This window comes from Danio rerio, chromosome 21 (genome assembly GCF_049306965.1).
Source record: "Danio rerio strain Tuebingen ecotype United States chromosome 21, GRCz12tu, whole genome shotgun sequence".
Taxonomy (NCBI): Eukaryota; Metazoa; Chordata; class Actinopteri; order Cypriniformes; family Danionidae; genus Danio; species Danio rerio.
This window is the reverse complement of record NC_133196.1, coordinates 25,399,753-25,416,481: the sequence shown is the minus strand read 5'-3', so window position 1 is coordinate 25,416,481 and position 16,729 is coordinate 25,399,753. Positions and strand designations below refer to the sequence as shown.

The window sequence follows — 16,729 nt, the reverse complement described above, 5'->3', positions numbered from 1 at the left end:
AGTTTAAATGTAGTGCCTCTATTAGACAGATGTGTCAGTTTTTCAGCCATTTAAATGATTCACATTGTTTTCACTAGTTTAACAGGCCTCTGTAAAATATCACAGGCAGATATTTTTGTCTGAGAACTTAAATACATGACTCACTAAGCATTTTAAAAATCAGTGTGAGTTGTACTATGATTTGACTAATCAGATTTAACTGGAAGCCCTGTGTAATTACAAAATTTGGGATTCCCTGACCCCAACCAGAACACTGACATTAAAAAAGGGACTGTGTTTGATAAAAAAAATATGACTCATAAATATGAGTCTTTAAGGCATTGTTCATTCAGAAATGAAACAGTCAACATTTACTCACCCTCATGTCATAAACCAAACATAATTTATTCTGCAGAACAAACATAGGACATTTGAAAGAATATTTCAACTCTTTCAATTGGTTCTGGCCATGATGATTTTTCACAAAAGGTATTTCTCACAATAACTTTTGTTCTTTTGTGTCCCACAGCAGAAAGAAAGTCATGCAGGTTTAGAAATGTAAATGACAGACTTTTCATTTCTGGATGAACAAGCCTTATGCAGTAATGGCTTTCTGCTCATTTCAAGTTGGACATGATGAAAGTAATATCCATCTTCTTGCTTTTTATGTAGACTGCAAGCGTAGTGAAGTACACCTCTGTGAGATCTAAGAGTGCCGGAGATTCTGACAATATTTGAGTGTTTTTCTTACTCGATAATGCAGACGTTCATCAACAGTTAATGAACCCGAGTGTCATTACAATAGCTTGCTTCCAGTCGTTCTTGTTTTTAAAAAATCCAATCTGGTTCTAAATAAAAATTTTAATCCACAATTCTCTATATAATCAACTCATTATACACAATCGCACATAGTTTTAATAAAACTTCAATGGATCTACTCAGGTTCATTTCCAACTTTCTAGACACTCGTTCTTCCCTCTTGCCATCTGCTGAGAAAACATGAATAAGTGGGTGCATTATTTAGCAATTAACCAAAAGTACACTAAGTGGGTGATTTTAATGATCTATAAACTCCTTTTTTGCTGAAAATGATATTAATGCAGGGCCTAAATAGGCACTCTACAAGGGTTTATTGCTTGGCACGAGACTGAAGCACATTTGTTTGGAGTGCTGAAACAAGAGACGATGCAGAACATACCTTATATGCAGCGTGACAAATGTGCGTTACAAAAACTCAACCAGGAGTCAGGATACTACAAAGTATCCACCTACACCACATCCAGCACACTATCGCTTTCCATTAGCGACTACACGCACGCCCCGCTCTCTTAGCACTTTATCATGGTCCTTAAATAGGGCTGTGGAATTATAAAGGAAGTCATTAGATTTAATTAGACCAATTAGATCCAAATTGGAACAGAATGATGCGGGTGCATGCCACCAAACAACATGGCACCGATACAGTGAATCCTAATTGAAGTGCAGACTAGGCAGAGGAAGGGATAAAAACAGGAAAAAAAAGGCACGTTTTACAGTAAACTGCAGGCTCAAAAAAAGCAAAGACCCCATTCCCAGCTTAAAATATGCATGCATCAAGCTCAACCAGGGACCACACTGCCTTTTTTTTTGTGATTGGCAGTATTTAGAAGAAAATTACAGGCCTCCCTCCCCACAGGTTCAGCTGATTATTCTCAAAAGACAAGCCGAGCTGCACCATAATCTCTGTGTTTCCATGGGGTCCTGATTGTAGCACAGCCCTGGAAGTTTGATAGAGCAAACTTCAAAGGAACGAGCGAGGTAAGGTGCCTGCTCTCTCTGGATTGCGGTTGTGCAGGCGAGGGTATCGAAGCATGAATTATCTATTAGTGTGACTGATATTACAGCAGGGGCCCTATTTTGAGACTGAAATAGACATATATATCATGAACTTGCGGCTGCGTGGCATTTTTCGTTCTGCCACTAAAGGCTTATAATCTAGCGGCATCATTAGACCAGATTCGATGAGCCTTGAATGCACACAAATGGGACATGCGTCACAAAAACACAGCCCAATTGAAACTGCATTTACATCCACAAAACCTTGCATTTGAAAGGAGAGTTCAGGTTGGAAAAGTGCTAGTAAATCCCTTGGATGTTAAAAAATTTACGTTAAACTGCAAATAAGTCTTTACCCTTTCATGAAAATCAGCATGAAGACAAAACTGCTAATCGAATGAGCTTTTTTAGACTGATTCCAAAAGAAATGTGGGAGGAATCTCAAGGATCTGCAATAATATTCAGTGCATAACATTCACCACTTGCTTCTTGGACAACAATCCCAACTGCTATGTAATACTGCTGGGAAACGAAGCCAAGCTTTCTGACGTCTCTTCAAACTTTCTTTCTCTTCTTTTTTTCCACTGCGCTACTGCTTTATGATCATTTGACTCAAATTTCACATGCTACTGTATGCCCTGAACCTTAATCTTCCAATGCTACAACAATTTCCTCTTTTCACGACCCAGAAAGAGTAGCCAGCCATCCTATCTCTGCATTCTGTCTTGTTACTGTTCAGGGGTGACTATCTGACCTGAAGAAAGAAAGAAAGAAAAAAAAGCCAGATGGCTTCTTTAACTGAGCTGTTGTCTGGAGCCCAAATATGTCTGTTGTCAGCACAGTAGGGGAACAAAAGAAGAACCCCTCAGATAACAGGATTAACAAATGCAGATTGGGAAGATTTTGTCTACATGGCATAGGCACACATGAAGAGGGTTGCTAGTCCATTGCATGAGCCTTTAAGACCCTAAGGCAAGCTAATATCCTTTATTTCATCACACTTATCACTAAATCGCATCGAGTATTTAAGGATCCACAAATTAGTGGATAAGACACCCAAGCAAAAAAGATGATTACACACATTTTCATTCACGTATAGCAGCAACACCGCTAACTGCTCATTTGAAAGTGTATGAAAAATACTCACAAAGAAAGATTAACGATGTAAAAAAGTCTGTGGTCAGGAAGATTGTTTTAAAGATTTCTTTACAGTATGTGCTACACCAAGGTTGCATTTGCTTGATCAAAACAGTAATAAAACAGTGATAAACAGTAGGGCGGGGCCGATAAAAGATATCACATCTGGTATCAGCTCTGGTCATCAACTCTGGTCATTTTTACTCAATATTAATCTAAGAGCCAATCACACAGCAGACATATAAAACAACAGGAATCTGTAATTTTGTTGATATTAGAAATATGCTATGTCACACAGTATTGTTTAGCTCGATTCACTTTCCCGCCAGCAGTATTTGCAGTTAAATTGTTGTTTATTATAATGTTGACTATTTTTACCATTTTGTAAAATATTTATTTTAAAATATTTCTGTAATAGTTTATTTTTGGAAAATGCAAAAAGTAGACTTTTGTTTGTGTAGCCTACTGTATATACGCTGTCAGTTACAGTCCTTCAGCATATTATATTTTATATTGTATATCATAAGTATAGTACAGAAAATCTGAATCTTCAAAAAATCTGAGTAATGTGTAAATGTTTATGTCAATAAACAATACTTTAAAATAGGGCTGGGCTGATAAACAATATTACATGATTAACATTAACACTGCACTTTTTTTACTCTATAATGATCTAAGGCCTCGTTTACACTGTCAGGTTTTGATGCCCAATTTCGATTTGTTGCCTATATCAGAATTTTTTTTTTGTCTGTCTGTTTACACATTCTTTTAATTGTGACCCTTGTCCTATTCATGTGTTTCCACTTGCCATACAATTTAAGACATCACGCATGCATAAAGGCGGTTCTAGCATCTGTGCCACACAAGCCACGATGGAAGAAAATGTCTTGTTTTTAGCTCTGCGAAATATGCAAAGTGTAGTATAAGCAGTAAAGGTTCAGTCCAGATTTACCCCCACACAGTTTATGTAATGGTATGGCCCTGATGTGTGTGTGTAGATGAAGATGAAGCCTTTGCCTGTGTACGCACTGGTGTTGGAGAGAATAAAGTTGTTATAAGTGTAACTTTGCCCGCAGTGCGTGTATTAATAGTGACAAAAAGCAAATGTTACAACAAGAAGTTCGCCCAACTTTAAAATGATTTTGAGGCGGAGGAGGTGGGAAAGGGCTGTCATCGCACCTTGCGCTTAAGGTTTATTTGCTGTATGATGTCCTCCACCATTCAGAGGAACTTGTGGTTACGAGAGAGGTCGCAGATCTGGTGGGAGCAAATTGTTGCGACTGACCACTTTCCTCCATGTTTCCTCTGTTGTTGTTGTTTACCACGTCCGCATCTCCACACACCCTCTTCCTTCTACATCGTACCAAATTGTTGCAAGTTAAATGATGTACAGAACAAAAAGCCTTAATAATTACAATCTAACTGTTTACATGACAGTCATATGTCACATATCCAATTTGTATCTGATTTATTTCCACATAAGAAGGAGGCCTGAAACCGATCTCTGAATATTCGAATGCATGCGGTTTTTTTGTGTTTACATGGTCATGGAACAGATCCGATCTGTGTCACAGATGAGCAAAAAATCGGAATTGGGTTACATTCAACTGACAGTGTAAACGGGGCCTAAGAGCCAATCACACAGCAGAAATGTGCAAAAATGGGAATCTAAAACTGTGTTGATATTCGAGATGTACCAAATCTCCAGCCACCAAAAGTTTATCGGTCAAAAATATGTTATGCCATTTAATGGGCCCATTAATTATTGTGGCTTCAGTCACTGTTGGGGTATTCTTTTTAAATCTGGAAGCATTAACTTATAATTGACTCGAAATATATATCGTTATCTTTCAATATGGGAAATAATTATCAAAATTGCATTTTTTCCCAACCCAGCCCTACTATAAAATGTTTTTTAATGAAGCCTCAAATCTTTGTGGATTCAGTCATTGTGGGTAAACTCTTTTAAAGCTGGAAACATTAACAACTTATATTGAAATATATATTGTTATCATTTAATATAGAAAATAATTATCGAGATTTCATTTTTGCCATTTCGCCCAGCCTTAATAAACAGCCATATTTCTATGTTTTTCAGAGATGGCATTTTGTGCACCAAGTTCGCACTTATTGGATCAAAACAGTAATAAGCAGTAATAGACTTTAATATATTTTGTCATTTATTTGTGAGCATTGTTCTCAGCAATTGGCACATGATCTTTCAATAATGATTCTAAAATCCCAATCTGGTGCTCAAATAACATTATTTTTATCATTCTTTATAATGGTAACTATTTTTCTGTCAATCTCTTTTGAAAATAATGTATTATTTAAATTATAATGCATTATTGTTGCATTATTAAACATTTATTTAAAAATAAGGGCAGTCCATTCACAGTGTATATTATACAGTTTTGCATTGGTCTAAATTTAAAATGTTTCTAGTAACTACACATGTATAACTACAGTGCCTTTATCATAACCACACCACAAAAACAGAGTTACAAAAACAGAGACAGTCATGCATCAAAAGGTTATACTTGATTTTTAAAAGAGCTCAGAGCATAGATAAAGGATCTTCATAACAAGAAGCTCAGCAATAAATATAATACTGCATAGAACAGTTCATTTCTGCTCTTAAAGGACGCCCTGGGAATGCGATGCTGAAATAAACAAAATCTCCCTAGGCCCTGAATCTCTTCTTTATATGTAAAAAGCACAATAACATGTCTTTGCTGACGGACAAATCTGACAGGCACATCAGTTGATGACAAAAATGACTGAAAGCAGCTTATTCCCAAACACTATTGCGAGTCCATCAGTGTGCTCTGAGTGACCGGATTACTGAGTATCTGTTCAGGGACTGCATAAAAACACATGATTACAGGCATTTGGGGCTTGGTGTCTGCTTTTCTATATGAAAGATGAATAGATACTTTCACATTACTGTTTTGAAGCATTACAGTAAGCATACAATTTTCAATAATGCTCATGTTTTCAAACATGTATAAACATCGGCATTTCATAGATAATGCATTTTCTGCCAGGTTATCTTTAAGTAAAGAGAAAAAAAAAAAACCTTGCTGCTTCAGTCGGTTTATATTTGCAGTGAAAAGCTTAGTGTAATATGCAGTACACAACCCAGGCTCATAGAGCTGTGAACCACCACTGGTCTCACTGTTCGGTAATGATTATCATGCCATTGATTCGGTTCTATTCGATATCTCGATGCATCATTGACGATGCTTTTCATACACAGATTTTTTTTTCACAGCAGCAATTCTTGTATTAAATGTATAAATATTTTTATATTTATATACTATTTGTAATAAAATTTTGTCCTTTAATATAAACATTCAGGTATATAAACTATATCATTAAACAACACAAGTATTTATAGCAAATAATATAAACAAATATAAATATCCTGCTCACTTTCTGATGCTTGTCTACCAAGTTCTCTTACACCCCTTTAATTGGTTACATGCTCAACAGAAAGGGCTGTGGTTGGCTCTTGCGCGCTGTGCTCATCACAGATGAGTGACACTAATAAATGATCCATGATAGACACGTTGGAGAAAACTCTGATAATACCAAATTATCTGCATCTGCATTGCACTGCACCGAAGAAACAGTAAATTTTGACACCTCTACAGGCTCATTCTGATTACGTACCCCTATATACATTTCTGGAGAGAGCAAAATCTATCCCAGGAGCTATGTTTTTTTCAGTTTTTGTATTTGCAAATCCGCTAAAGGCCGCTGTGAATGCTTTTTCAGGTTTCAAATTTCTTTCACGAGTGCCATTTGTACCTTCTGTTCTCACATATATCCACCCCCAGTGTTTTAAAAAAGCAATCCAGAAAAAGAAAAGCCCTTATGGCACCCTAATTTTTACTATGTTTTCGGATTTAATAACATTCTCACTTTTTTTTAACTTGTTTACTTTACTTTTTGGCTATTGTTTTTATCTTACCTGCTTTCTGGAACCGTTTTTCACCGGACTCAAACCGCATTATCATGGTCAACTCTGCTCTGTATCTTAAGTCTGACAGCATACATGTGGAGCTACCAGACAAACTGGTAACAGCAGAAAAGCCGTCCATAGAGAGGTAAGCGGTCAGCTGATAACCGTGAAAAGAAACGGCATCATACCGCCCCGTATCGTTCTTTTTAAAGACGAAATGCAGACATACTTAGCTCTGGCTACATAATTTGTGATCTCCAGAAATGTATAGGGCTATGTTTTCAGAATGAGCCCAGTAGGTGCACTAGATTATCTACTTATTGGGACAGTTCACCCAAAATGCAAAACTACGGTTACTGTAAGTTACTCACCTTCAGCCCATTCATGATAAAGATGATTTTCTTTCTTCAGCAGAACATTTAAAAAAGCTCATAAGTCATTGCGTGGAGAAAGCTCATACTCTATTTCAAAAACACACGCAGGACTGTTTGCTGAAGCTTTAGAATAACAGCAGTAATGTTGTAAATAGTGTTCAGTTTATGAAACAGACTGATGGTTTTACTTCATTAGACCACAGTGTATCGATGTCACATTTTTATTTTAATTGTTTTAGCTTTGCAGTAACTTTTAGTTCTCTCAAAGTGCAGTTAAAGGGCGAAAGAGCAGTTGACTGATGATTTTATGATCATTTTTTCTTAAAATCTTTTTTAATGTTAAGCTGAAGAAAAAATCTCACCTACATCCTGTTTAAGGTTAATGCTGCATCTAGCTCATACACAGTAATCACATTCTATTTACAGACTGCATTTTAAGTATACTGTAGATCACAATGGTTTTATTTCTATTTTGAGGTAAATAAAGAGCCGCTTAAGATTTAAGAAAGGCTACTATCCTGTTTTGGTCCAAACAAGCACTGAATCAATTCTCCTAAAACGATGCAAGGGAATCCGGATCTATAATAACTGCTAAATGTAATTCTAACCTGCCTTTGATATTGACATGAAAACCGCAATCCCTGCGGTGAGTTAGCAAATACAAACAGAATTTTAATCTGATGTTGACCCAAGACATGACACTTCTAGAGAGGAATTCTTGCAGTGTTGTTAGATGAACATCGCAGATCACCCCAGCGGGCCCAGTGTACCGCATTTCAGCAGACACTGAGAGATTACAGCCTGACCTATTTTGTTTTATTAGGAAAAACGAATCCTTTGACATAGTAGGTCAGAGGAGCCGGTATAAACGGCTACATCTTTTCACCATAAAATAAACAGAGCTTATATGCACTGCCTTTCACATTTGCCCTTCGAGTGTGACCTGATAAAATAATTTTAATAACGCCTAAAGTGGTGTGAAGAGGAACGGAATGATGAGTGTCAGCCATGTACATTGCTGATACGAAGCCCCGGCGATCTTAAATGACGAGATGAAACAGGGGCGAGTGAGATACAAATTGTAATGTACCCAATGATTCAATGTCAGAACACAATAAAATGACAAGCGCAAAAAATAGGCTCGCCGAGCGCTTGTGCATTGGCTGTAATTAATGGACTGAAACTCCAAAAGATTGCGTGCACATTTATCTTTTTGTCTGCATGCTGCGGCTCTAAGCCACAAAAAGCTCTGAACAATACAAGCTGTGAACAAAGAGAACTATCAAAGAACAAATTGTTATCCAAAAAGAAGAGCCAACAACTTCCAAGCCATTTAACATCTTCAATGGATCCAACAAGTTCAATTTTTGCTGGATGGGCCAAATGTGTAATCCAGCGTCTTGGGATTTCCGAACTATGAACAGACCAACCTCCAAGCATTTGACTTTGTAGTGATTTCTGAACCAAAGAGTTTGCTTTTATCTTGCTGTGTACTGCAAACGGAAAAACTCATTGGTGCTTATCAGAGAGCACTAAATCCTTATTTGTACAGCCAGAAGATAAATGGTTGTGCTTCCCAAGGGACCTTGCTTTATGATAACATACATATCTTCTTTCTCTTGATGGGAACTAGATACAGTATACTTTGAGAAAAGAGCAGCGATTAACCTTATACGCAAGATTTCTGAGTGGGTGAAGTGTTCTTAATGGTAATGCTAATGGGTGCTGGTAATCTCTATTTAATGAGAACTTGCTCAGTGTGAGCTGCAATATGATGGTATGGTAAACTGCTTCATCATCAGCAACACTCCAGCACAGAATGAGAAGTGGGAGGCTGTGATGGCGCTGCGTTTTACAATTTGATCCTTCGGTTCATTGGCTGTCTGCAAAACAAGTTCATAGTTTCACTGAACGCTAAGAGTTCCTACAAGCACCAAGGCATACATGCATAAAGCCAGATTACAATTATAATTCAACAGCTAATGTTTGACAAGAAAAACAGTGTCATAATAAGTAGTAATAGGGCTGCACAATAATTTGTTTTAGCATCGATATCGCAATTAGATCATTCACAATAGTCACATTGGAGGATTTGCAATTTTAGGTCTGTAATATAATTTGTAATTTTAATGTTTTTTAGGCCTATGAATGTATAATGATTTTTAAAGCATACAGGCATAGGAAATTGTATGTTTTTATATTTCTGTTGGACTCGGAAAATGATAAAACACTATTTATTTCAATTGTATCTTTTTTTTAATTGATCCCAAGCAGTGTAAAATTATAAATTATTTCCAAATCAAGATATTTAAGTCATCTGGTGAAACTGTATTCAAATCGCAATATCTATCGCAGAATAAGAAATAGTTACATTTTTCCAATATCATGCAGCTCTAATACGTAATGTGACATATAAAGTTTATTTTCTTGCACAGACTGATCATTTTATGCCATAAGACCTTGATGTAGTGTCAATCAGCTGTATGCACAGCTAGTGTTTTTCAGCCAACGGTAAACTTCTGGTGAAAAGGTTAATGTGAATATTTTAAACTTTATGAGTTTCCTTTTACAGCACTGACACTGTAATGAATTAAAACACATTACAAATAAAATTGTAAATAAATGAAATACAATAAGTTAAATAAACTTAAGCATTCCTTTAGTTGTTCATAAAACGGGATGATAGACCGTGTACACTCTAGTGCTGTCAGTGGCAGCAGGCTAGCGCAGAAACTGCCTGTATAGACCTTTTTCTCGGCTGCTGCATGGAGGGCGCCATAGCGACCAGCGTCTTCCGGTAGAATGGTTAGAACTTCTGTTTACAGCATTTACAAAAGGTAATTTGCGCTCCGCAAATGCGTTTCAATGGGGTTTTTAATGGATTACAGAGTGTTTTTTAACACACAATTTAGAAATGTGTCTGTAAAAGCTGTTCTAATCTGTCAGATGTGCGCGAGAGAAAAACGTTCTCCTAGTTCATGTGTCTGTCGTCAGAAAAACAGTGTGTGTGTGTCCGGCCTGTGTTAGCTCAGCAGCTCTTCAACACACACACACACACACACACACACACATGCAAAATACTTCACTGCATTATAGAGCAAACAGATTACTGGCATGAAACTTAACAGGTAAAGTTATGCAAGTCATGCAATTTACAAAAAATTATTAATAAAAGTCTGTTATTGATACTCTGCTGGCTGATTTGCTGTTGATTCTAATCGCGAGCCGTTTATGTTTCATTTAGTGTGTTGTATTTACCACGATTTGTGTTTTTCTGTCATTTCAAAATGACACTAGCCTATATTTTCACTTGGTCACAGTTATTCAATCAGTGTGTCAGTGGGACAGTACAGGCTACGTGTGTGTCAAACATTTTGGTGAACAACTTTTGTTTGGGTTGGTTATATATTTGACACAAAGAGAAACTGTTGACTTTAGCGATGACGAGGCTTCATCTAAACGGCAGAAGATGGCATCTGACAACGAGGGGAAAATGCCTCACAGCAGCTGTTTTCCTTCCTATTAGATAGCATTTTTTTAATATTCAGTCCAGGAGATGGTGCTGATGGACAACAGTATTAGTTCAAAGATGATAAAAGCAGGTAAAATAGATTAAAACTATTGTTTCAAAGCTGTCCAAATGTGACAGTTTATACGCATGAGCTGGCGACCGGAAGTTCTTAGCATTCTCCTTGCCATACATGCAAAGCATAATGGGTAATTTTGCATTCTAAGAAAAAGGTTTATATGTGTTTGACAAAGAGTCATTGCATTGCATTTAGAAAATATCAAGAACAGTTTTAGCTGAACAACTTTTTAAATGTTCTACTTTAGGAAGAAAAGAGTGAGGGTAAGCAAATGCTAATTTTCATTTGTGGTTGAACTACCCTTTTAAAAAGAGAGATAAGCAATGATACATATAATTTAATATATTCTTAAATAAAATAAAATATGTGTATCAAACACTTATGTGATAATGTAGATTAGCATATGATTTAATAAGAAAGTATTGAATCCGTTGGAGTTACATACCATACAGTAAATGCACTTCAGGACTACACTTTTTACACCAAGTAAATTTTGTTTGACAATCATCTCCTGGGTGACACATGAAGCAGATGATTGTATGACAATGATTCTTAGGCATTCTCTTACTCAGCAAACAAGCATCCCAGCATGCTTTCTGTAAAATAAAGCATCCCTGTTGGACGTTTCACCCAAACAAAGGGTAATTTAGAAGAAATAAGGATCAAATAACTCATATGCTGGTCAGCATGCATTTTGCCTTCGGGGCCTCCATTATGTTGAATGAAGAGAATGTCATTACAGAATTTTAATCAAGGCACAAATGCCCTTATTTACTGAAATAAATACATAATTTTGTCCATGAACCATGTTCGCAATGGGTATGAATAGAGGCTTTTGTCTTTGTCAAAGTCAATGAGTTCATTGATCATCTAGTGGTCTAGTGGAGTCTTGAATTGCTCTCAGCGTCTTGACTCATCAATCATTTTCATCCTGTCTGACCTTTGCTGAACTAAAGGAATTTTCACCAAACATCCATCCCCAAAGTGTCATTTTCCTAATTATGACATGCACAGTATATCATTTGCAGTCACTACTACAAAAGTAAGCTAGCTATAATGCTACAGAGCTAAATGATTTTTTTCTAATAGAAACTCCATGATACCATAAGAATGTCCATCATCCACTGACACATGTATATAACAAAACATTACCAATAACACCAGTAATCTCTCTAGATACAGCCCAAACTGAAAGAATTAAGAGAGCTCTTGTCTCTCCTTGCGCTGTCATTTTTACAGAGCAAAGCAACCAATCAATAGCGAGGCGGGCATGGCAGACTCCAGCCGTAATCCTCAAAATATTCTTATGTGGATTAGCTTCTCCCCCAGCCATTTTCATTTTCACTCTGTAAGGTATTAGTCTGACAGCCAAGTGGAGCAAAACAAATAATACACACTTCAAAGGGGAAAAAATGTCTAATAACAGCAACCTGGTTAAGCTGCTGCTTGCCTTTTCCCTCTTTCCATATAAACTTATTTGCTGCAGGCTCTAAACAAATTATACCTACTATATGCTGTGTACTAAATGGTCATCTGATTTGAAAGCATCTGCGCTGGCTAATGGAAACTGAGGAAGTCCCTGAAATATGAAGCTGTTGTCAAAGCAAGGTTGTTAAGCATAAGTCCCTGTTTCTTACATTGGAACACACACTGAGTGGAAAGGGCACAATTAAACAATGCTAAAAGCCACATAATAACGTGCAAAGAAGAAACTCCAAGCATTTAAAGGGTCAGAGTGGGTAGTAAGGATAAATGAATGGAATTTTGCACACGCTTGAAACTGAAAGCCATATAAAGGGCTTCTTAACACCAAGGATGTAAGATAAGTGTAGAACAAATATAAAGGCATATTTGTAAAAGGCATTGAAAATATGAAAAAAAACAGCAAAGCCCATGTCACAGCTGTGGTGATGATAATTGCGAAGAACATCAATGTTGTAGGAATCTCTTGTCTTTCCAACTGATAGATCAATAAAAAGTTAAAATCGTTGATGATAACCAATCAGAAGTTCATTCAGAGTTCAAGTATTTAAAGCAGCAGATGACACAACTACAGTGCAGTATTACAATAAATGGAACAATACGGAGCTTGGTGTGCATAGTTAAACTTCCTGTGAAAATAAAATAAGGCTTTGTTTTAAATGTTAGTATCAGTATGTTAGTTTTAAAGATATCCGTAAACTATTGTGCGACAAAACAGTCACAAAATTTGCATTTAAAAAATAAAAACCTGATATAAATATACAAAGCTTGCAGTTTGTCAGTTCTGTCTAAATCAGAGGTGAATGGCCAAAGTAGGGCCCATGGGCCAAAGTTGGTAACCTTTGGTTTGTTCCGCCATCCTATCTGAAAAGAGAGGGAAAATGATGGGGAGTTGGTTGTGGGCAAATGCCTTTGTTTCTGTGTTTAATTGAGGAGCTACAAAAAAGCCAACAAAAATTAAACGTTTTATTTAAATGTTGTAAATGAATCAGACTTTTAAAATGTAAATACTGTCACTTGATAGATGCACAAGACATCGGCGAGCAAATCAAGACAAAGAGAGGACCAGCTTAACTAGTGTATTCAGCATTGAACTCCATTGTGTTTTTTAAATGGAATTGTTTATGTTTTCACTAATAAGTTAGTGAAATGTATTTATTTGAAAATAAATTAGAAATTACCCATGTCATTTAATGTAATACGGTTTGGGATATTTAACTTTTTGGCCCTTTATAAGAAAAAGTTTGCACACCCCTGGTCTAAATGTATCAATGATTTTTTTTAGACATCACCTAATACTTTAGTTTTTCATCTATTTTTCTGACCGTTCAAATGCTCTATAGTATCTGGCATGTCCCGCCCCCTTCAAGTCCCTTTTCATTTGATGCGCTTGATCTCAACCACTCTCACTGGCATGAGCTGTGATAAAAACGAAACACTATTAGTTGTTTTATTTATAAAGAGGAAGTGCTACAATGTGTCCCGCCCTATCTTTTTATTTCAGTAGAGATTATATCAAATTTTGGATTATAAATGCACATTTGAAAGCACTTCACTGAACCTTTAATGTATAGTTATTTTTAGCTATCATTCCTTGTGTAAACGAGCCTTAAAAGAAAAGAAATTACTTACTATTCACTTAACCTCAAGTGATTCCAAACCTTTACGAATATCTTTATTCTGTTGAACACTAAAGAAGATATTTTGAATATGAAAACCATTGAAACCCATCGTAAGTAAAACAAGTACTATGGAATTCAATGGTTACAGGTTTTCCGCTTTCTTTAAAATATCTTATTTGTTGTGCAACAGGAGGGGAAAAGGTAAAACAGGTTTGAAACAAATAAAGGCTGAATAAATGATGACAGAATGATCATTTTCATCCCTTTAACGATTTAATTATTCAATAAGAATCACAGGGTGTTGATTTCAAATAAGTTAAAACGCTTTATAAATAACATTATTGCTAACAAATTTAAACACTGAAAGTAAAGTCCAATGTGATCACATTTTGTATTTAAAAATCTATTCAGACATTTAACATATTTTGTAGACTCATACAATTTATTAATGTTGACTGCCATCACCTCCGTTGGTCAAACAATGATAAACTAACCAGCAATAACTGCATTACTCATCATCACACATTAGGCTATACTGACTGCACTGAAAACATTGTATTACACGTGGTGAAAGATTAACATTTTACAGTCACATGACCATGATGAAATCACAATCTGACAAAATCACCATAATGATTTCATGTTAATTGCAAAAATCATCCTAAGGGGACATCTAGAAACTTAGAAGCAAACCGGTTTTTCTACGGTGTATGTCTAAACATATCCTTGGCAATGAGCACCGCAACCAAGCGCATTTCCAGAAAGTCCCTTGTTTTGACAAGACGTGTGTCTAATTTCTCCTCCAAAAGTGAAAGCAGCTTTGTTTTGTGTGACACCTTATTTCCTAGCATCGTTATGCGGAGAGATTAATCCATACACACTGTCTACTCTGTAAACTGGCGACGCGGCAAACGCAGAACCTCTACATCGACGCAACGCGACAAAACACCCGTTATAAACAAATAGGCGATATTTGCAGCATCCGAGCATTGCACAAGCCACGTTATTATCCTAAGTGAAAAGATCCGCACTTGTTGACTACGAATGGGGCTGTTGTGAAAAACGCACTCAAATGCTCTTCTCTAAAGAATATTTAATAAAGGATGGCCATATGAATAATAAGATCTGACATCGAGAAATGCAATGAATGACGGAGGAAATCTTGGCAGTGCCACAAGCAACAAAACATTCCCTCAGCAGCGAGGACTCTACAAATAACCCCCAACGTTATCAAAAAGTGGCTCATTTACGTCTGGTTTGAAGCAAATTTGCTTCGAATGTTGCTAAAGTTTCTTATTTGAACGACTGATTCTTTTCTTAATAAACAGAAGTGAAAACAGTAGAGAAGCAGCGCGAGGATGCTGCCAGTTCGGTGCGAGCGGTCACACATATGCGCTACTCTGACTTAAAGAGACAGTTCCCCCAAAAATGACATTTCTATCATTTATTCCCCCTTATGTTGTTCCTAAAGCAAAAGCTACGTCTTTCGACTAGGAGCACAAAGGGAGAGCGGAATGCCTTAGTCACTATTCACTTTTATTGCATCTTTTCAAAAGAATCAAATGAATGGGGACTGACCCTGTCATTCTCCCTCGCGTCTCCTTTTGTGTGCCATTAAAGACAAACAGATTTAAAACAGCACAGGGAACAGTTAAACTACGACAGTGGCAATTGTATGTGAACTGTCCCTTTAAAGCCAATTCTCTGCTTCTGATATCAAACCAAAAGCGTTATTGCGTATTGCTAAACTTTAATGAACTCATTCACAGGCTGCACGAAGCGGAGGTGATGATGTTCCCGGTCCGTGATGCGTCGTAACTGCTCTTGTTTTCACAACCCATATCAATGACTTGCAAACTCGCAAAGGCTCAAATTGACTGCGAGTGTGTGATTTGACAACCACATATGAGCAATCTAACTGAAAGGAACTGCGATACAAATCCTTTACAGTAATCCATCCAAAAGGGAGCTGCTATTTCAGGACAATGATGCTGCTGAGCTTTGCTTGCAGTAAAGGTTAGTTTATGTTCAGCTTTCCAAAAGATGGGCAACATATAGAGTGCTCTGCGGCTTAATTTAAGCGCTGGTAAAACAATGTTAGTTTTTGTATGGAAGTGAAACATCCCGCTTCTCCCGCATGAGAGACCCGCGGCAAAAAACCAACCGGGAAACATCTGCAGACTTTACCGCGTCAAAGTTAAAAGAAAGGGTCAGAAAAGAACCTATGATTCAAACACTTCAGTTTGAAGAACACACATATAACTTTGTAGCACATCGGGTACTTTGAATCGAGACGCCTCACTGTGTACAAATGTCCGCACGCAGCGAATGTCCGTCGCGCTTGCTGAAAACCTTTTTTTTGTCATAAGCACACAAGCAGATGAATCTAAAAGCACAGTTCCTACCTGTGTGGATAGCTGCCGAAATGGTGATTAAAATGAGGAGAGTAGCGAGAGATCCGTTGCTCGTGTTCGCCATGTTGGACACCTGCTTCATTCTGAAGCTCGTGAGTGAGTTGGGCTTCACCTAGAGCAACGGGAGCTGCGCGTGAGGAGATGCTAAAGGGCGGGAACAAATGCCCATTCAAAAAGAACGTCAACACATTTAACCGTGCCACTAGAGGATTTTTTAGTAGATATGTTTGTTTCTAAAAAGAAAGATACATTATCAGAAGAGGCCCATTTGTTCTTCTACAACTAAAACTATATTAAATATGATGCCTATAGTATCAACATATTATAGTGCAGTAGGTAGGCCTACGCTTTT

At 37.0% G+C, this 16,729-nt stretch overlaps 1 protein-coding gene across 8 annotated transcripts in view; it reads right to left on the bottom strand.

Moving 5' to 3' along the window:
• cadm1a (cell adhesion molecule 1a) overlaps nucleotides 1–16,462 on the bottom strand; it is a 462,812-nt gene extending 446,350 nt beyond the window's left edge. For all 8 annotated transcript variants that reach the window (XM_005161197.5, XM_021468894.2, XM_005161198.5 and 5 more), the window contains 1 exon segment: nucleotides 16,369–16,462. In XM_005161197.5, coding sequence (XP_005161254.1) covers nucleotides 16,369–16,459 — 91 coding nt within the window. In that variant the 5' untranslated portion in view covers nucleotides 16,460–16,462.
• Nucleotides 16,463–16,729: the final 267 nt, after the last annotated feature.